General features: G+C 42.2%; 1 protein-coding gene across 1 annotated transcript in view; it reads left to right on the top strand.

Moving 5' to 3' along the window:
• The first annotated feature begins 206 nt into the window (after positions 1 to 206).
• The window catches only part of Emb (embigin), a 48,894-nt gene continuing 27,758 nt past the window's right edge, over positions 207 to 21,342 (top strand). The window contains exons 1-2 of the mRNA XM_028783627.1: positions 207 to 523; positions 10,450 to 10,542. Of these exons, the coding sequence (XP_028639460.1) occupies positions 415 to 523; positions 10,450 to 10,542 (202 nt within the window). The 5' untranslated portion in view covers positions 207 to 414. The remainder of the gene's footprint in view (positions 524 to 10,449; positions 10,543 to 21,342) is intronic.

The following is a 21,342-nucleotide window of genomic DNA, read 5'->3' as shown; positions in this document are numbered from 1 at the left end:
GAACACTCTGTAGAGAGTAGCAATCCCTCCCGGAGGTGATGGGCTAGACACACCTGGCTGGCTTGAGGAGCTAGCTTCCTCCTCAACCTGGGCAAGTCGAGAGGGTGGGGGAGGGAGAGGATTCGGCGCCAGGGTTGCACAGCACATCCGGGCGCGCCGGCAGCGGGCTGCGGGCTGCATAATTGATGGAGGGCCGGCGCAACGCTGGGCCGGCGTCGGGTGTACTGGGAGCGTCTCGGGGGTGGAGGCCAGGGCGGCCGGGCCCCTCCCACTCCGCTTTTTCTCGCGTGTCCTGTCCCCGGGACTGGCAGTGGGCGCCCAGTAACCAGCAAGTGTATACACAGGGACAAACGGAGACCGATCTCAGCAAGCTAAGAGTGCAGTAGCGACCTCCTGGACCGACCCGCCCGCGCCATGCGCTCGAACACTGGCCTGAGGGCGCTCGTGGCGCCTGGTTGCTCGCTCCTCCTTCTATGTCTTCTGGCAGCGATGCGCCCGGACCGGGCTGAGGGCGATCCCACAGGTGCCTGGGGTACCGGGGCTGACGCAGGGAGGGCTCTGGGTACACCGGAAGAGGCTCAGTGGCGGCTACCCTCCAGCCCGACGACATCCCTTGCCGCTCGCGCAGGGGCTGCGGGGATGCAGGCGCAGGCGGCTACGGAGCGGAGCGGGGGTGGCCTTTCATTGGCTGGGCGCGTGTTACCCAAGGAGCAAACGTGGGAGCCCGGGTGGCTCCGCATCCGCCGGGTCTAGGGGTGATTCCGTCCCAGTAAAGCTCAGTTTGATCCCGGGAGCTGGTACTGGGAGAAGGTCGGATTTTTCCTACTAAATGGGCTAATAGAGTGCGTGGGTTCTTGCGGGGGGGGGGTGGGGAGATACTGGGGACTTCTGCTAGTGTGGCATGATTATGAGTCCACGGTCCCTACGGCCAGCTTCTTTCACTAGAGTCCACAGCGAGGCTATCGTATCACCTTTCCTCCTGGCAGGTGTTGATTTTGAGGTTGTTTTTTAGAGCAGAGGGTAAAAATCGCGACTGCCAGCCAACTCAAGTAAGCTAAGATAAGAAAATTATACGTGTGTGTTGTCTTTACACCACAATCTTTATACAAACAAAACATTTTCCTAGGGTGTTGGATTGCGTGTTTAAGGCATGCGGACCGAAGGATTTCCGTGAAAAACATTACCGGGTCAAGATCTATTTTGCTATGATAGCTCACTTGTTTATATTTTCTGTGTTGCAAGCGATCCAGTGCTTTTCAGTGGAAGTTCCTGTGTCTGGAGGCTTAGTTCCCATCCAAGTCACCACTCTAACTTCTCGAGCACTTGAAAGACTGGCCCACTGGGAACTAAGTCCAGACATTATTCAACACGAGGTTTCGAGCTGTTATACATTATTTCCATGAGTTTATAGCATGTAGATTGGTTGAACATAGTATAAAGGAAAATGGTCGAAGGGGCACACACACACACATACACACACTGTTAACTTGGATTCTTCTAGTCTTTGGATTTTCTTGTTCCACATATGTTTTCCATCATAAGAATTTAGGCGTACCTGGTTAGTTCTTCAGTCCTCTTCCACTCACCATTCATGATACATGTTTCTGAAAAGTATAGCCTCTTTTTCTAACTTCTTTTACCTCCCCCCTTCCCTTTTCCTCTCCTTGTTCCTCCCCTCCCCCTCTCTTCCTTTCTTCCTCCTTTCTTCCCTCTGCACTTCCCTTCCCTGTTGTCTTCCTCCTTTCTGTGAGTGTGGGCCTGCACGGACAGAAGCAACTCCACCCTGGAGCTACAAAATCCAGCCTACACTGTTGTTTTGAGATTCAGTGTGTTCTGAGTTAGTCCTAGAAGTTTTGCTTCTCCACTTGGTGGTGGTGGGAACTTTTCAGAGGGCTTTAAAAAGACCAGGTCTTGCCCTAGAAACAACTGATTTATTTAGCATAGAAGAAGTCAGCCTGGGCTTTAGTAGTTTTGAAAATTTTCAGTGTGAGTCAAAGCAGGCTAAAATCACAGGAGGACCCAGAGAGGGTGTGTGTTGTTAGATGCTCTGCTGACATCAGGTTGAAGTTAATGTACACCTCTGCCTTCTAAAGGGAAGAAACTAGGAAGCAGATGAAGCTGTAAAGAAATGTGAAGACTCAGCTCAAGTGAAAGGTACAAAATTTGCAAGGCATGGCGTCTGAATTCCCAGTACCCATTTGACCGCTAGCTCACAAACCCCTAACTTCAGTCCCAGGGGATCCTATTTGACGCCCTCTTCTGGCCTCTTTGGGAAATGGGAATAAATGTAGGCAAAGCACTCATATAAATAAATAAATAATAAATAAATAAATGGATCAATAAATAAAGTGGTGAGGCCACTACAACTCTTTCTAGATTCAGTATTAATTTGAATGAGATTCATCATAGTCTTCACTAAAGAAATACAGCAAGGTTTATTGGATGTTTTTGTCTTTATACTTTGAACTACATAGAAATAGGTATTCTGCTAAAAGAAGACTTTTGGGGGCCAATAGCAATAATATGAGTTACTGTACTAATATCCTGTAAGAGGTGTGTACCAGGCACTGTACTGTGCAGTGTGTAGCCCAATGAATTAGATTTTATTTCCTCTGACTTTCAAAAGAGGAAGTTGGGCCATCAGTTAAGCAATTGCCCCAGTACGTGGAGTTAATTTAGTAGAGAGCAGAAAGTTTAAAGTTAGTCAGTCTCCCTCTACGGCCCATTTTCTTAAACACAGTTCTCTCTGAGATCACTGGTTGTGCCCTCCAGAATTTGGAACCACTGACCAAGGACAACTACCCGTGTGAGTCTGTATGTGTGAAGGACACATGCATTTTTTTTTGAGTCTTGGAATGAGGTCAAGGGTAAGGCCTAGGGGCGTGAGTCACTAGCTTCTTCAAGGTTCTTTCTTAATATTTTTTGCTGCTTTCTTTATTTTGTATATGTCCATACACGTGTGCTCATGCGTGGGTCTGGCAATGCACATGTGATCATCAGAAGACAACTTGAGATTAGTTGTTTCTCCTTTGTGGGTTCTGGGAATCGAACTCAGGTCATGAGGCTTGCCTTCGGGTGCCTTAACCCGCTGAGTCATCTCAGCAGCCCTGGTTTTTTCAATTAAGGAGTAGGTAAGCAGGAATGTTTTGACATTATTATTAGTATTGTCAAGTGGAACAAACTGAGGTGATTTTTTTTGAAACCCTTTCAATGGAGTAATTTGGAACAGGCATTTTAACTTCCAGAGACATAGCTTGTATGCTGTGTTGATTAATTCTCTTCCCTACTAGACCCTATATTGCCTAGTAAGTAGTAAATACTTTTTGGAATGAGTCTTACGTACATCTGCCTGGCGTTCTGTTGGTAGAAAAGACTAGCAGTTTTTGTCTCTATAAGCATTTAAGCTGGTTAAATGAAGAGATTTATTACAAGCCCATCTTTAATTGGGATATTTCTGATGTCTAAAAATTTGGTCATAATTAAAATTATGTAAACTTTTGTTAAGAATATATCCAACTTCCTGGTACTCCATCACCCAACACTAGCTCCTTCTTGTCATATTTTCCTGAGTGGTCCTATAGTAATTGAAAGAACGGAAGCAGGAGGGACCATTACCTGGTAGGTGGAGCTAGAGGCACACATCTTAGTGAGGATGGATGTCTTCCCCCAAAAAGGACACATCGAGGTGTGAGGGCTCCTCTGAAGATTAGCTCACCCTGGTCTCAGAGCTGAGCAAGGTGACCAGGACTTCTACACAGGGGCATGTAGACAGGTAATACTTGGCTCCAGAGCAGACCAGTACAGAAGATCAAGCCTGAGTGGGTGAGGAGTGCAGCTGTGTGGGGACAGATGTGCGGACAGATGTGGCAGATTCAGTGGGATGACATACATATACACAGGAATTGATCATAGCACAGCCACTGTGCTATGTAGTGGGCGTTGCCTGATGTCTTAGATTCATTTTCTCTGACTTTAGAAGAGGAAGCTGATGCTCAGTTAAGCAGTAAGGAAATCCATCAAGGAAAGCAAGATGCAGGGCTTCCAGGAAGAGAAAAATAAGGATAAGAGGATGTGCAGGGAAGGAAAAACTTTGATATTATCAGTGTGAATTCATGACTATAAATCTCTATCAATGTATCCATGCCACATAAGTACAGATATGTGTATAATACATAATATATGTGATATGGCATCTTATGCATATGTGTTTCATGTGATCAGTATGCCATGTGTGTTTGCATGTGCATGGACACATTGGTGGCTCTGTCTATTGGTTTCTAAACAGTAAATATACTTAATAACCTAGATGTTGGCCTCCGGGCACTATTTTTAATAATGTTGGAGAAATCGCTGCTTTCCTCAGAGCTGGGGAGGAGAACTGTGTAGACCTGGGACATCCTGTGCCAGAAAACCATGAAGTACTTGAAGGATGATGAGTCATGTCTGAAAGATTCAGGAACCAATTTAAGGGATCCCCACAGGACAGATCTGGGCAAACAGCACCCAAATAAATCCTAGTAACGGGATGGCGGGCGGGGATGAGCCGAGAGGTCTTGCTGTGTAGCTGGGGCTGGCCTCGCCCTTAGGATCCTTTCCTATTAATCTGAGTACTACATTAATGGTGACATTGCTAAACAATATCGGAATTCATGAGTCCAGACTGATAAATATGAATTAAACTAGGGGGCTGTTTGCTGAAGCAAAAAAATACTTGATAGTTTTAAAGGAATTTCCTAGAAAAATCGTACGAAAAATCGTACAAATTCCAAAGGAGAAGAGTAACCTTACATTGGGGAACTGTGCTAATACTATAATCAAAGTAAAAGTCATCACTAGCAATGTTGGTTTTCTTTTAAAAAAAAGTTTTCTTCTTTTCTTTCCTTTCTTCCTTCATTTCATTCTCCTTTTCCTCCTCTACTTTCTCCTCCTCTTCCTCCTCTTCCTCCTCTTTCTCCTCTTCCTCCTTTTCCTCCTTCTTTTTGGTTCCCTTGTGCCATCTGGTCTGAGATGATATGGTAAGAAGTACACAGCATCAGTGGCATTGCTGCCAGGACTGCCTATCCCCAATCTAATCATACTACAATAGGCCTGAATTCTCCTAAGGGTCAAGGCTGAAGAAACAAGGCCTGGTAAGACCAGAGCTGTTGCTGAAGGAGAATAGAGATGGGAAGCATGTGCTTCTGACCTGGCCCTTCTGCAGAAGTGCACACAGGCAAGAGACTTAGCAGGAGTGTGGCATGAGCTGGCACTGCAGAAATGCCAGCTTCCTGAGCTCAGTGAAGCCTGGGATGCTGTGGGATGTTTCTTTTGCAGGAAAGACTCAGTAATGCCACAGAGAGGACTGATGTGTCTTGACAGCAATGTACCTTTCACACAGATCGGGGAAATGTCAGGTCTTGACATTTCCTATGATCCTTTGAAGAAAAACATTAACTCAGCTTTTTTGGAGGAAGCTTGATTTACCATAGGGATTCCATTAAAACAGTACTTGAGAACTGATCACCTGTGGGCTTGGTACCATATATATTTTACATTTATGTGTATATGTGCATGCAATTGTGTGTGAGTATATGTACCATTAGGTGCTGGCGGAACAGAAGGGTGTGTCGTATTCCTTGTAACTCAACTTACAGGTGGCAGTAAGCTACTTGGTCTGGGTACTGGGAACTGAGACCAGGACCTCTGAAGAAGCAGCAGGTGATCTTAGCTGTTGAGTTGTCCCTTCAACTTCTGGTACTATTTTGTAAAGAACATGTCCTTAAACAGAAATAGATGTGTATTGAGGCTGACTGACTCTCCTGTCCTCTCCTGTCCTCTCCTGTCCTCTCTTGTCCTGTCCTGTCCTGTCCTGTCCTCTCCTCTCTTCCTCCCTCCCTCCCCCCATCTCTCCTAATTCTTTCTGGCTTCTCATATTTCACAATAACAAGGACAACCTTGCCATTCAACAACTCAGCACACATGCACTAACATAGAAGGAAAAGAAAAAAAGTCCTTTTCAATGGTTTATTAAAAATAAACTTCTGAAGGTACTATCATCATTCAGGCATATCATAATATTTCTGTGATGTTATAGGAAGGAGAGACTTCTTTAAAGCTGGTGCTCTTCATTTTAATGAATACTTTTTCCCCCTTGTTAAGTTACTGAGTTACGTTAGCATAACTGTATCTATCTTAATCCAAGACAGAGTCTCCTCTGCTTTTTTTGGGGGGTGGGGATGGGAGTGGGGGGGAAGGGTTATGTATCTGTGGCTGGCCTCAGACTCACTGATAGACAAGGATGAAATTGAATTCCTGATAACCCTGCCACCACCTCACAAGTGCCGAGATTACAGGCGTGTGCCATCACGTTCAGGCACAAAACCTCTTTGGTCTTTCGGTTACACAAGTCGAGAACCTGAAATGGAATTCTGATTGATCTGAATGCTCAGAGTGCCTTTGCCATATATCTAGGGGCAAAGAGCAAGCCAAAGCTGGTTTTTTTTTTCTGTTTTATGCTTCAGTGATCCACCCAGCAATGGGTTTCTTCTTAAAAAGATCCTTAAAGTAGACCCAGGCAAGGAGGCTGTTAGTCACCCGTGAAGACTGACTTAATATTTGTGCTTTAAGTTATTTGTGTGTAAACTGTGTTGAACAGACCAGGGGGTTACAGGATGGTTTGCAGGTTATGAAAAGCAGCCTACTGAATTAAGAACAGGGGTAGAGGATCTGTCTCCTCAAAGCCAAGATTTCTCAGTCCTCATGTCATTTATGTTTGTGGTCTGGATAATGCTTGCTTGCAGGGCTGTTATTGTGGAATGTGTTAGGAGATAATATAAAAATGACATTGTGCTTGTCATTAAACTTTCATTTTTTAAAACTCAAGTATAAATGGCCTTCTTGTCTGGTAATTCTCATATTATCTGAAATACGCTAGTTACCTGTCTGGAAGATTATTCATCTATGAGTCTTAAAGGTTGACTTTTAAATGATACCATCAGGACAGTTCATTACATTGTGTTGGCAGCTCTTCTTTGTTTTTGTTTTCTTAATAAACTCTGGAATGTAATGTCCACAATGCAAAGTAGTGCCCTTCACACGAGCGATCACGCACAGGAACGCACACATGCATGCTCATATGCGTGTGTGCGCACACACACACTTCTGCTGCTGTTATAACAGGGAATAGGAATACTAGATACCTAGAACCTGGAAATATAATTCCAAATGCATTGTTCATGAGCAGGATTTTAACTGTTAATAATCTGGTGTAGTTTTTTTTTTTTTTTTAAAAATTGTGCATTTATAGTACTGTATGTTAGAACGTTAAAATGGGGATTTATTATGAATAATGTAAAGAGTATATATTGATAGTAGCAATAAAGCATAGAGGTGAGGCATAATAACAAATGACCACTTCCTTTTTTAGTACTGTGGCTTGAATACAGTCTTGTACCTGCTAGACAGATGCTCTACTGCTGAGTTATGCCATTTTATACAAAAATGATTAAATCCAAAACATGGAAACGTAATGAAGAGAGATAGCTCTGCAGTTAAGGGAAATGGACTGCTTTTGCAGAGCCAGCTTTGTTCCCAGAATCCTCCTGGCAGCTCATGGCCACCTCCACAGACTCCTGCGTTCATGTGATACACACAAACTCACAAAGGCACACACATACATACAAGTACACTCTTTAAAAAAAAAATCTAGAGAAGATGCAATGAAGTTGGGAATTGGGAAAAATAGTCTCTTTTAAAATTTTTTTCTAAGTATTAGGGGCTAAGCAGAGTATTTTGCATATGCTCAGAAATGTCCTACCACTGATGTATATCCTAGTCTTCTGTGATTTTTGAGGCAGTATTTCACTGGCTCCAAGGATTTGCCCAGGCAGGCCTTGAATTTGCAATTCTTCTGCCTCAGCCTCATGAATAACAGCACCGATCACAGGCCTGAATCATTTGGCCTGTAATCATCATATTTAGAGGAAATCGTTATTTTTGTAGGAGATGCACTTGAATGAATTTGTTTGCTTAAGTAAAAACAAATCTTAAGACTCCGAATCATTGGCTTGCATTTCTTCTGTCTTACACCCTTCCCAGTTTGCTTCCTTTAAACAAAGCACCAAGTTCAGTGTGTGAAAACTGGATAGTTTTAGATCTAGAACATTTAGTTCATCTGATAGTGCTGCTGCCATCAGTTATAAGCCCTTCTGTTCTAGAAAGATCTATTGTAATATGTAACACATGAAAACCACCTATATGGAAAACATTTTTCACATAGCATAACAATAGGTAAAAATTAGGTCACCACTCAGTTTCTTTGAGGCCATATCTTCATGCACCATCTCTCCTGCTGAGGGAGGAAGAAAAAAAAATCCTCTAATCTCTGGAACAACCACGAGTTGTTATTCTTTTATGTTGGTGTCTTGCCACTACCTGTAAGAGACAGCCAGGTGGAAAATGTCCAGAAATGATTAAGAAGAGGGTGATTGTAATACCTCGAAGAATGCATGTTCTAAACTTGGCACCATCTCCCAATATTTATGTGACTTCTCATCCCTGCCCCACTCCTTTCCCCAAGGATTAGTATTTACTGTAGAGACATTGTCACCAAAGCGTTGAACTGTGTCGACCCCATATTGATAGTTCAGGTCACAAGCTGCTGGCCCAACTTGGCTTGGGACATGCAATTCTTACCTCTCCATTTTGTTTTTCTTTTTTTGTGACTCAGCCTGATCCTTTCAGAGACACAGCCAAACCACATCGGTCTGAGTCTCTTCCCCTGCCAGTTTCTGCTGCACACACATGCTTGCTAAAACATCCTCTCGCTGCCAGCTGTCCTAGAAGCTGAGAGGTTTCCACACTCACTTCGTTGATTACAGAAAATGTCCACACAGAGAACTCACTTTTACTCTTCCAGTGTCTCCTCCCCTGCTTTTATATGGTGGCATTTGTTCGAGCTGCTGCTTAAAGGAATTCTTTTGCATGTTCAGTGGAAAGTAGAACCTAATAAAGATTAATGCTTTCGTTGGGAAAAGGTGGCATACTCTTTTAAGCCCAGCACTCAGGAGAGAGATGCAGGCAGATCTCTGAGTTCAAAGCCAGCCTGGTCTACAGAGCGAGTTCCAGGACAGCCAAGGCTACACAGAGAAACCCTGTCTTGAAAAACCAAAATAAGATAAAAAGATTGATGGTTTGATAGAAGATGTGGCGTTAGCACACAGGTGATATCAGGGTTACAGATCTGAAAATATATATATATATGTATGTATGTATGTATGTATGTATATGTGAACTGGTAGTTAGAAATGGCTGAAAGAACTAGTATGTTCTGGAACTCTCCAGATTATCTTGCATCACACGGCCTGGTTTTCCTTCTCTTATTATTCTTTCAGCCTCTGTGAAATGAAGTTTTTGTCCAGCTTCAGCCTTAGAGCCTATTCATCTTCCTCTTCCTAATGTAGATCCCAGATAGGTTCTTTCATAGTTCGTCCCTAGAGATGAAAAGGAAAATCGTCCCAGCTGTTATCTCCTGACTGTGATCTCATTCTCTTTCTAGAGTTGGATTTACACTCTGTAAACCCTGTGCTAACATGTGGAAGACACAGGCTTGGGACAGTTAATACCAGAAATAAGTGTCTCTCTGAAATTTTAATGACCCTGAATCAATTGTGACCCAAACAGTTGCTTTACCACTTGTTAGCTTTTTGGGACCCACTTACCCACCCCATCCCCCACTCCTCTTCAGCACACACTGTATACCAGGTGCTTTTATCCTTACTTGGGTAAGTGGGGTCAGAATAAAAATGTCACTAAGCACCCTCCCCCCCACCCTTTTTCAGTTGTTGTCACTCTCCTATGACTGGCCGTGTGAATCATCATAAAGATCCTCAGAGTGAGTGAGGTTTGCCCCTCTGAAAAATTTTCCCTTCTTGTTTCAGGGATAGGGTACTTAATGAAAAGTCTCACTGTGGTCAGCCAGGCCAGGGAAGAAGGGCTTCCAAATAAGGGGATATATCCTTGGCAACCTTCAAGGTTAGATGGCTGTCACATGACTTGCTTTTCTACCCATTTTTTCCTTCCTAACGAGCACTGAGTGTGAGTGGAGTCTGCCTTGAACTTACCCCATATGTGCTGTGCCCAAGAATGGGAATGAATAATTTTTATTAGGAAAAGAATGTTGACTAGACCCCTTTAACATATGTGTGTGTTATATATGTAATATATATTGCATATATATGTATATATATTGCATATATGTATATATATATGCTAAAAGATTAACACACACATACACATGCTAACATAACATACAAAACAAATACACACATTCAAACTCTGGTCATTAGGCTAGGTAGCAAGCCCGTTTACCCAGTAAGCCAGCTATTGGGCCAGCTCTGAGCTGTTTTTCAAATAGTCACCTAGCTGTGGTAAGAATATCTAAAATGTAACCACACATAATTTCTTTTACAGATCCAGCTTTTACAAGTCTACCTGTTCGAGAAGGAATGATGGCAAAGTACTCAAACCTTTCCTCGGAGAGCTATAATATCTCAGTGACAGCAGGTAAGTGGGGCATGTCTCAAAATGCCAAAAGAAGTTTGAAAAGGCTTTAAAATAAGTCATGGCTTTGGTCTTGCCCATCTTAGGTTTTAAGATGTCAAATGGTTGTAGAATTTTTGAATTAGTAAGAGCAGTCTGTTCCAGTAAAAAACAAACAAACAAAAAGACAAAAAAAATTACAATTATAAAATTAGTATCTAAACTCTTTCAACCTGCTTATTACATTAGAACTAGTATTTTACTTTTTTTTTTTTAAATGTCATATGCAGTGTTTGACTATTTCCCCAGTCTTTTGATCTGTTTCTCTAGTCTTTGTTTCATGTGACTAGACAAAGAGTGTGTGGGGTAGATTTTTCCAAGCCAATGCCAGTGTCAGAGTTTTTTGTTTTGTGTTTGTTTGTTTGTTTGTATAGACATTGTTGAAAACTTTGTGCACTTCCTTGTTATTCCCAGATGTTCATATTACAGCATTTGGGATTTATTCTTGTAAAAAAGTCAAATCCGTATTCCTGTGTTGTTATTTGCTCAGTGTGTGTGTGTGTGTGTGTGTGTGTGTGTGTATGCGCGTGCACACACGCTCACGGGCACGCACATATTCTAGTTGTTGGTTGCCTCGGTGAGATGTACTACTTATTTGAGGGATACAGGGGAGAATTCTTTGGCCAGTCTCACAGAGTGGATTTCAGGACACAAGTCTCACTCAGCACAGCCTGGTGCCTAGAAATCAAGGATTAATGCTCAAGGCTACAACAAAAAATACCTTATTAACTTAAACCGTGCTAGGTATTTATGTAACCTACAGAGAAGGCTTAACTCTTGGCTACTCTTTATTCTAGTAGTTCAGCTGAAACCAGATTCCTGCTCTTACTGAAAGAGCAGTTGTTCACAGCTTCCCGTTGTTTATTGATTGCCTTGATTTGTGCATGTCACTCTGGGTTTCCCCTGCACTTCACTTGGTTCCTGTCTGAGCATCTTAAGGACTGGTGCCCAGGCCTGATTGTGACTTCTGTGTACTTAGCTGTTTGTCCATCTTTCCTGTTAAAGATCCTGCTAGCCCGCCTGTCTTCCCCATGAAAGAAAGCCTTGTTTGTTATGGAGACACGTGAAGAGTGTGAGTTGGGAGCTTCTCTTCTGTTTCAACAGTTCTTATGAAGTAGAGCCTTTCTAAAAGTCTGAATTGATGTTTACTGGAGAAAAGCAAAGATCTGACATTACTTTTGGCACAGTTGAGTCTCTGGGCTGTGGTTGCATCTCATGTGGACTTTGACTTATTTCTCTCATGTTGGAAGCTACATTTATTGGTACGTGGAATTTAAATGTGAACCATAGGCATCATCTTACTTCCAGTACAGGTTTTAAAGAACCATCTCATGAAAATCGGTTGATCTTAAAAACTCTCTTGTCACATGTCGTTAGCACTGGCGTTAGAGGTTCTGGGCCTAATGACTGGAGTTTGTGTTTTCCATGAAGGCTACATTTTGCCAATAATGATTTCAACATTATCCTTGTTTGTAAATACTACTCATGCCATCTCCCTCTTGCTGCTTCTCTGCTTTCTTTTTTTCCCCTGGCCATTTGGGAAATTGATATTTCTGTTGGCTTAATGTATTTTTTTGTAGGGAGAGTCAACCATAATACCTTAGTTACAAATCCTGGGTCAGAATGCCAACTTTGGCTCCACTCAGTAAATTTACTTAATGAGAAAGGAAAATGTGGACCCTGTCCCTGAGAGAATGAACAAACATGGCCTTTGGTTTAAAGATGGAACAACAACAACAACAAAATGATTGCTTTTTTTAAACATAAAGTCTTTTTTTTTTCTTTTTTAATTTGCTTGAGAAAGTCATGGTGTTGACTGTGTGCCATATGTCTTTCCTTTTTCTTTTCTCTTAATAGGATTTTACCCTTCATAGCAATTCTTTGAGGTGAGCACTGTTATTATTTCAGTGTGTAGTTGAAAACAGAGACACACAAAGAGATTGAGGGAACTGACCAACCCTATGTGGCAACTGGCTTTTGAACCTAGGCAGTCTGGCGCCAGGGTTTGTGCTGGGCCAAATAACTTCTTAGGCCAAATCATTCATTTCTTTTAGCCGTATCACTAAAACAACTATGCTTGTTATTAAGGTGAAGGATAGAGTAGCTTTGAAGTGATATGTTCAAAAATCTATGAAAATAAGGTCATATTAAATGCTTTAACCCTAACTAGGTTAAGTTTAGAGATTGTATTTCCTGAATAATGAGTTTGTGGAAGTGGAATTGATGTTCCTAAAGAGGGAAAAATATCTTTCCCTCTCTCTGCTGTCACTGGGGTTTTTAAACAGATCTTTTGATAATGGACTGTTGGCAGTCATTGCTTTATATTACAGTAATTAGAATGTTTCTATATTGTTACTTCCAGTGTTTTCTCTTCTGCAAATTGTCCTGGGTTTTTTTAGTGTGTCAGTGTTGTAGTTTAAACAGTGAGATGGAAATCAAAACATCAGTTGGCCACTTTCTTGATCAGCCTGGTGATGCCGAGGTGAGCCTTTACTTTGCTGACCCAACCCAGATTGTGTTTACCAGCTGAGGTGTGAGCAGCTGACCTGGCAAGGTCCCCAGGAGGGAAGGAGGAAGCGTAAGCAGAAGTTGGAGGTGCACATATGCTAATTTGGCTGCTGTAAGGTTTGGTAATGTCACTGGAGATGATGAAATGCAGCCTTGTTGCCTAGCCACAGGCAGGCGGCAGGCGGAACCTCTCAGGTTGTAGGGTCAGGAGCTTGAACAAATGGACTGGTGTGTGTGTGTGTGTGTGTGTTCCTGTGCAGCTGTTCTCCTGGACTGCTTCTCTTGCCACAGGGAAGAAACATCTTAGAATGCTTTGGTGGCCTGAAGCAGTTAGTGATATTTTTAGGACCTAATTGTCAAGTATTACATAAAAACCAGTCATGCACAAAGAAAAAGAGTGAATGTGAGTGAGCATTGACATTCAGGAGGCGTAAAAGAGGAAACAAGACACAGTCCACTTGAGAACCAGACAGAACAGAAGTAAAAGGTGGCACCTGTCCTCCATCTGGGCTCTCTCAGTAGCAGAAATATTAGCATTGTTGACTAGAGAGTTCTTGCATGTGGAAGTCTGTTTGAGGCATTGTAGGATGTGAAATAGCATCTTAGATCTTTCTAGGATGTATAATGGCATCTTAGACCTTTATGTTGAAGATGTGAGGCCATATGTTCATGGGGGATACATTTGTCTTCATTCTGGTGTAAGTAACAGAAGGAGCTGTGTGTCTTAGTTTCTCATCACTACAGTGAAGTACCTGAAGCAGCCTCCTCCTGCAGGGGAGTTTGGAAACCCAGATAGCTTCCAGTATAATGCCCATGGGAGATGGTGAAGCCGTGTGGGAGAAAGCATCTCTGTGTCTTGAATCTGGAGATAGGGAGAGCTGTGTTCTAACAGGCTGGCTGCTTGACTTCTCATAAGAAGTTTGTTTTTGTTTGTTTTTTGTTTTGTTTTGTTTTGTTTTGTCAAGAGCTACTTAATCTCATTGTAGAGCTTCTAGTGATCCAAGGACAATGGGTTAAGTCCCTCCTTTTTTTTGGTGTTTGTTATCGTTTTTTGAGACACGGTTTCTCTTTGTAGCCCTGGCTGCCCTGGAGCTTGCTCTGTGGACCAGGCTGGCCTTGAACTCAGATCTGCCTGCCTCTGCCTTCCGAGTGGGGGATGTGTCCTTGTGTTCAGGCCATAATGTTTCAGTTTTTAGAGTCATACAGGTACACAGCTGTGACCACACGCAAGGCAGGGGTAGTAACGAGAAGCCCCAGAAAGCTGATCCTTCGTGGGTGGACACACAGTGGAAGGTTTGACCTAAGGGGTAGAACATTAGCTGACAGCCCAAAGGGAAGACAAATTGGCTTCTTCACTTTAGCTCCGTACAGTATTAAAAGCTCAGACCTCCTGTCTCTGTCAATTACAAAGAATAAAATACAAACAAGTCCTCGAAAGCCCTCCCCGAAAGTCCCCAGATTATTTATAGACCTGGGAGAGGCTTGGGGTACAAATTTATAATAGTTGGCACTATTGAGGTTCCACTAAGCTGTGAAATAACACAGAAAGGAACCCTTGTGGGTGCCTCTCCTGCAAGAAAGCAATGAAGAACCCAGCGGGAAGGCTGCACCCCGTTTCCTGGCTGTGCAGTGACTGCTGAACATAAGCATCCCCTCATGCTGAACATGAGGATGTGAACATAAGCTATCAGTGAGCTTCAGAGCACCTCTGATACACTCCACCAAGGAGCAGTAGGCTGAGCCATCGTGAACGCACGCTACAGAAACACGCATTAGAGAGGAACTGAGAGAAACATGCTTAATATTTTCGACATCAGTTCTTGGTGCTTAATACATATATGCTGCTAGCTTGTCTCTTGTATGAACAGCATAAATGGGTTAGTCAGCTAGGGTATTTTCTCTTAATGAGCTTACTTGCATACACTTTTCTGTTATTAATTATATAACAGTAAATACCCTGTAGATAACTCCATGGGCGTAGCTCGGGATGCTTTCTCTGAAGAGTACTGTGAAGCAGAATTACTGAGTTAGAAATGATGTGCACTTTTGGTAGATTCTGTGAAATTATCCTGCAGAATATCCGAACAGCTTGTCCTTTCCCACACCCACGTTTCAGCTCGTTTCTCTCTGTCTTCACTAATAGGAGATACTATCAGACTCTTTGAACTTTGTCCTTGGTGAGTGTTAAAGCCGCAGCACCGTTTAAATTTGCGTTTTGAATTTAAACATACTTTTCTCATGTCTGTGTATATTTGCTTATTAGTATCTTTTACTGATTTCCTGTTTGTTTTTAATAATTGGTGGAAATGAGGTAGGACTAAAGAACATATTCCTTTGGGGTGTGCTTTTTATAGAAGTTAAAATATTTTTGCCCATTGCATAGTGTGTGTGTGTGTGTGTGTGTGTGTGTGTGTGTACGCGCACATTTGCATGTGGAAGCCAGAGGTTGATATTAGCTGGCTTCCTTAAACTTCCTCTACCATACATATAGATTATATATAAATATATAATATTATATACATATGATATATATTATATAAATATATAATATTTATGGTTGTTTACCTGCATGTTGGTCTGTACAATACCTGCATACCTGGTGTTTTTGGAGGTCGGAAGGGGGCATTGGATCCCCTGGAACAAGGTTTGCAGACAGTTCAGCACTATGTCGTTGCTGGGAATTGAACCTGGGTCCACTGGAAGAGCCTTGGGATGTACCAGAATGTATTTTAGGTAGGCTGTCGGAATCTGAGGTCAGGTTTTCATACTTGCACAGCTAGTACTCTACAGACTTAGGCTCTATCCCTACCTAGTAATTTTTGTAGTCAAGTTTTGTTGTATTCTTCACCTACTGCCTTTATAGTTTTTACCCTTCACTTAAAATTTTTCATTCATTCATTCATTCATTCATTCATTCATTCATTCTACATCCTGATCTCAGCTGCTGTCCCTCTTCTCCCAGTCCCAGCCTCACATCTTCCCATCACCCCTTCCCTTCTCAGAGAAGAGGTAGTCCCCATGGGTACCAGCCCACCCTGGCACATAAAATCACAGCAAGACTAGGCACATTCTCTCCCACTTAGGCCAGCTAGGGGAAAGAAGGCAGGCAACAGAGTGAGAGTCAGCCACTACTCCAATTGCTAGGGTACACAGGTGAGGTCAAAGCTGGACAGCTGTTACATATGTGTAGAGGGCCTAGGTCCAGCCCATGGATGCTCTTTGGTTTGTGGTTCAGTCTCTGTGAGCCACCATGGGCCCAGGTTAGTTGACTCTGTGGGTCTTCTTGTGGTGTCCTTGACCTCTCCAACTCCCTCAATTCTTCCCTCGACTCTTCCACAAGGATCCCTGAATTCTGCCTAACACTTAGCTGTAGGTCTCTGCATCTGTTTTCTTCAGCTGCTTGATGAAGCCCCTAAGAAGACAGTTATGCTGGTATCAGTAATAGTGCACTTCAATTTTAAAACAGTATTTTACATTTATTAATATGTGCATGTACATGCATAAATGTGCACACGAGTGCCACAGAGTACATGCAGAGGTACTTGGAATTTCTGGGTACTCTAAAAAAGCAGGTGGAGCAAGCCAGGGAAGCAAGCCAGTAAGCAGCACTCCTCCATGGTCTCTGCTTCAGCTCCTGCCTTGAAGTTGCTGTCTTGAGTGCCTGCTCTGACTTACCTTCACGACAGACCGAGCAGGACTCTTCCCTTCTCATGTTGCACTTGGTCTTGGTGTTTATCCCAATAATAGAAAGCAATCTAAGACAGTGTGCATACTGAAATGTCCCATCAAGGTAGAGAAGGTGGAAGTCAGAAGATCTGAGTTTGGAGACAAGTTAGTGGTATGGAGGTTTTCTTGTTTTGTAAATGAAGAGACAGGGAATTATAAAATGATACTTCCAGTTCTAAGAGAAATAGTGGGTTGGCCTAGGTGCCCTGAGTATAGGGGCAGAGTGTGCTGTTCGGAACTCTGGATGGTCACCTGTTGTTAGGTTACAGACCTTCTCCCCACCATACTTTCTGTCCCAGAAAGCTTGCCACAGATCCTCTCCCCTCTGCAATCTTTCTCCCTGGACAAAGAGTGTCACTGTGACACTGCCTTCTCCCACATCTTTTCGAGCAAGCTCAAAACAACCTTGATTTGTGATTCTTCTTACTAGTGCCTCATGACTTCCAGCACACATCATCACCTAGTGTGGCCTGGCCTAGCCTATGTGAATTATGTTAGTAAAACTGGCTTTGCCTTCACTGTGTAGAAGCCACCCTTACTGACCTGTATTTTTCTTTCCTTCTCTCTCTCTCTCTCTCTCTCTCTCTCTCTCTCTCTCTCTCTCTCTCTCTCTCTTTCTTTTTTTTGAAGATGCCAATGTTGAAACAAACTGAAGGGTTTGATCACAAGGCTTATGGGGCATGAGGGTTTCCAGAGGGAAGCTGTTGCTGTAGTAAAAGCCCCTAAGCTACAGGCATGTTTGCTAGCTGGGAAGGGTAGAATCTTTTAAAAAAAGGGCTTTAAGCAGGGGAGGTTATGTAACTGGGGACATGTCCTTGAGAAGAACACTGGACCCTAGCCTCTCTGTCTCTGTTTCTCTGTCTCTGTTGCCTCTGTAACTTCTGAATGTGTGAAGCAGAGTGAACTATTTTCCTAGAGTTGATGATCTCAGGTAATTTATGTCACAGCAATAGAAGATTGAATAGCATGTGATATATATATATATATATATATATATATATATATATATATAATTACTGAGTCCAATAAATAACTGGACTCCATTAAAATAATAATCATCATTCTTCAGTGTATGACTTAATTTGGGAGAAAGGTGAAATTATGACTCAAGGTGTAATTTTTTTTGTTTTGTTTTGGTTTTGCCTTTACTTTTTTTAAAATTTTTTAAATTTTTTCAAGACAGAGTTTCTCTGTGTATCCCTGGCTGTCCTGGAACTTACTGTGTAGACCAAGCTGGGCGTGAACTCATAGAGGTCTATCTACCTCTGTCTCCTAAGTGCTCTCCCATCATGAGTCAGGAGCATGCTGAGTATAGGACTGATACCTTTTCTTTACTAAATGAGGTATTGGCTATATGCTAGTGCGACCTTCAGACTTTTGTAAGATTTCTGGGTATTTTATTAAAAATATAAGAGGTAGCATAGGCCTAATTGATTTATGGAGAGAAAAATATATCAGAGTATTAAGGCTCCTTATTTTCTATTTATTTTCAATGAATTATATATGTCACAGTGCATGGTGACTTTCCATGCTGTATAACTTTTCGGGGGGGGGGGATAGATGGGGCACCAGCACTTGAGAGGCAGAGGCAGGTGGATTTCTGAATTCAAGGCCAGCCTGGTCTATAGAGTGAGTTCCAGGACAGCCAGGACTACACAGAAAGAAACCCTGTCTCGAAAAACCAAAAAAAATAAAAAAGAGATGATTCTGCATATGTCTGGCTTGGTAAATCAGAATGTGTTTTAGGGGGTTACGTACAAGAGCATGAATGAGATTTACTTATGTGTGACTGTCTCAAGGGCAATTGTGTCACTCCTAAAACCCAAATCAATGTGGGTGACCACTCTTGGAGCACTCTCTCATGCTTATAAAAAGCCTCAGCAAAGATAATCGTACATACCTAGCAGTATTTACCACATTTATAACTTTGGGGACAGGATTGTGAATCTTTTCACTTTCTGAATTTCTAGAACTTTCTAGGTTTTGGTGACTTCTGAAGTCTTATGAGCTGCCTTACTCCCTCCAGGAGGGAATGCTTCAATGAGTTGGGCTTTTAAAGCATATTTGAAAACACTATATAGAAATTTCCAGTTATCTTGTGGAAGATAATGAGGTTCTAAATGGCCAGAGCATATGTACCTACCATTCCTCTTAAGATGGTAAGTTGCTAAAACTTTCTACCAAGATCTTATGTATACCAGATATTGGTATATATTTAGGTAGCTTGGTGTGTATGTATTTAGGCAACTATTAATTATTACATTGGATTAAGAACTAAGTTTTTATTTTATTTCATAATTTTTGTTGACGATAAACTCTTGGGATTAGTGTAGTGTAGGCTGGTCTTAAAATTATGATCTTCCTGTCTCAGCCTCCAATGTTCTGGAATCACCGAATTTTTAATATATTTCTGAAACTGAATATATTACTACACACTTAGAGGCATAGATGTCATGGTTGTTTTGCAAAAAGATGGCGGAAATGCATTATCCTTGTGCAATATGAGGGAAGTTGAAATGTTGTTTCTTGGGCTCATAGTCAATTTCTTGGTTAACCACAAAAGATTTTCAGGGGAGGGATAGAATTTTCTGTGTAGTTTTGGTGCTGTGATTCCTTGACAGGAAGTAAAGCAAGCTGCAAAAATGTCATGGAAAACAGTGAAATAATAGGTAGCCTGGTAAGGCAGGTTTGTACCATATGAGAGCATTTAGTTGAGCATATGAGTGTTTTAAACATGTTCATCTGACAGTTAGCTATCGTTTCGCTCCCTTTGGTAAGCTGCTATACTTTTAAGTTTCCTTTGACTTCTGTTATTTCATTTGAAGTCTTGACTTTGAACAGTTGGGAGGTGAAGACTCAGATGTTATTTCCATAAGAACTTTGGATCTTTCAGAGTTTGTATGTGTTGCTGGTGAGAACCTGGACTTAGCCACAGTTACATTGGAAGTTTAGTGCTGACTGTGTCTTGATGTGTCTCTCACCTTGGGTGAGAGTCTTCTCTGTACCTTATCTGTGAAGTAAGATGGCTGCTTACCTCATACACACTGCTATGAAGAGGAAATGATGCAGACCATGCAGCCAACATGCAAGTCCTAACATTGCCAGTGGACTTTTATCACATTGCACACATAGGTGGCAAGAATGAGCTTATTGAGCACTGCTCTGCAGAGCGTTAGTGCTTTCTATAGACTTCCTATGTGTAGCCTATTTTGATGACGAGGCAAGGAAACTGGGGGAATCAGGGGTAACCCAGGATATAGTTGATGGTAGACCCTTTGCCTAGCAGACTGAGATATACAAGAACATAGACTGGATCTCCACCAAGACATACACACATACCCACCTATACAAACAAAAATCAAAACAACAATAATGGCTCGTCATTACAAAGAACCTTTGCTTCCCTAAGAAAGCTGTTTAATTAATTATACAGGTATTTTTTGTTGTTGGTTTTTTTTTTTGTTTTGTTTTTTTGTTTTTTTTTTTTTTTGGTCTGCTGTAACAAAATCCCCAACAAAAGCAACTTGAGGAAGAGTTTATTTTGGATGACAGTTTGAGGTTGCTCTAGTGGTGGAGAGGGAGAGGCAATGGGAGGCTGATTCAGCTGTTCACATTGTATCTGTAGTCAGAAAGTAGACAGGGATGCTGGTTTGCTTTCTCCATTTTATTCAGCCTTGCACTTCAGACCATAGAATCCTGTACACTCAGGGTGGCTCCTGTCACGTCAGTACACACCTCAGAAGCTCCCCAACAAAGTCGTGCAAAGGTTTGTCTACGAGCCATCACTGATTCTATCAAGTTCACGATCTGGGTTGATCATCACACCAGAACAGCTAGACAATCTGAGGTCTGATGTTCAAGGTGCAGCTTTGATATAGTTAGGTGTTTGTCTTAAATGGGAGAAGAGTAACTTTCAAGAGAATTGAAAAAAATCATATCCTCCTGGTCCTGCTGAAAGATAACGAAGGCCCATGGGGAAGAAGGTTGGAGAAAATGAAGCACATTCGGTAGCCATTTCAGAGGGAGAATGAACAGACTCCTACTGCATTTCAGTTAGTTAGCGCCCAAGGGAAGGGAAGCTATTGGACCAACCTAGGACACACTGGATCTGAAGTTTCTTCAGATACCCGGTTTAGATGCCCAGAGAACATGTGGAGCCCTGGGTCAGTGGCCAAGAATAAAGTTTTGAGTGGAACTCTTGTTTTCCAAATAGTGTTTTAAGGATATTAGAGGTTACTAATTGGATTCAGTGCAGGAGAGACAAACTGAGAGGTAAAGAAAAGAGACCAAAAAGCAAATCGCCCAAAACGGGAATACTGAAGGATCAATGGAAGGACTGGTGTGCCTGGCATATGGTGAGGTTTACTGGGAGTGAAAGAGAAGCAATGGGCATTTTAAAGAATCAACAATATCTGATGTTTTGTAGCTAACAGATACTTTAAATGTAAGCTTTGGGGGACTGAGAAATGACTCAACAGTTAAGAGCAGGTGCTGGTCTTTGTGAAGCCCTTGATTGGTTCAGTTCCCAGC

The sequence above is a fragment of the Grammomys surdaster genome, unplaced genomic scaffold (genome assembly GCF_004785775.1).
Source record: "Grammomys surdaster isolate TR1022 unplaced genomic scaffold, NIH_TR_1.0 99, whole genome shotgun sequence".
Lineage (NCBI taxonomy): Eukaryota > Metazoa > Chordata > Mammalia > Rodentia > Muridae > Grammomys > Grammomys surdaster.
Note: the sequence above shows the minus strand (reverse complement) of the source record. Positions and strands in the feature narration are given on the sequence as shown.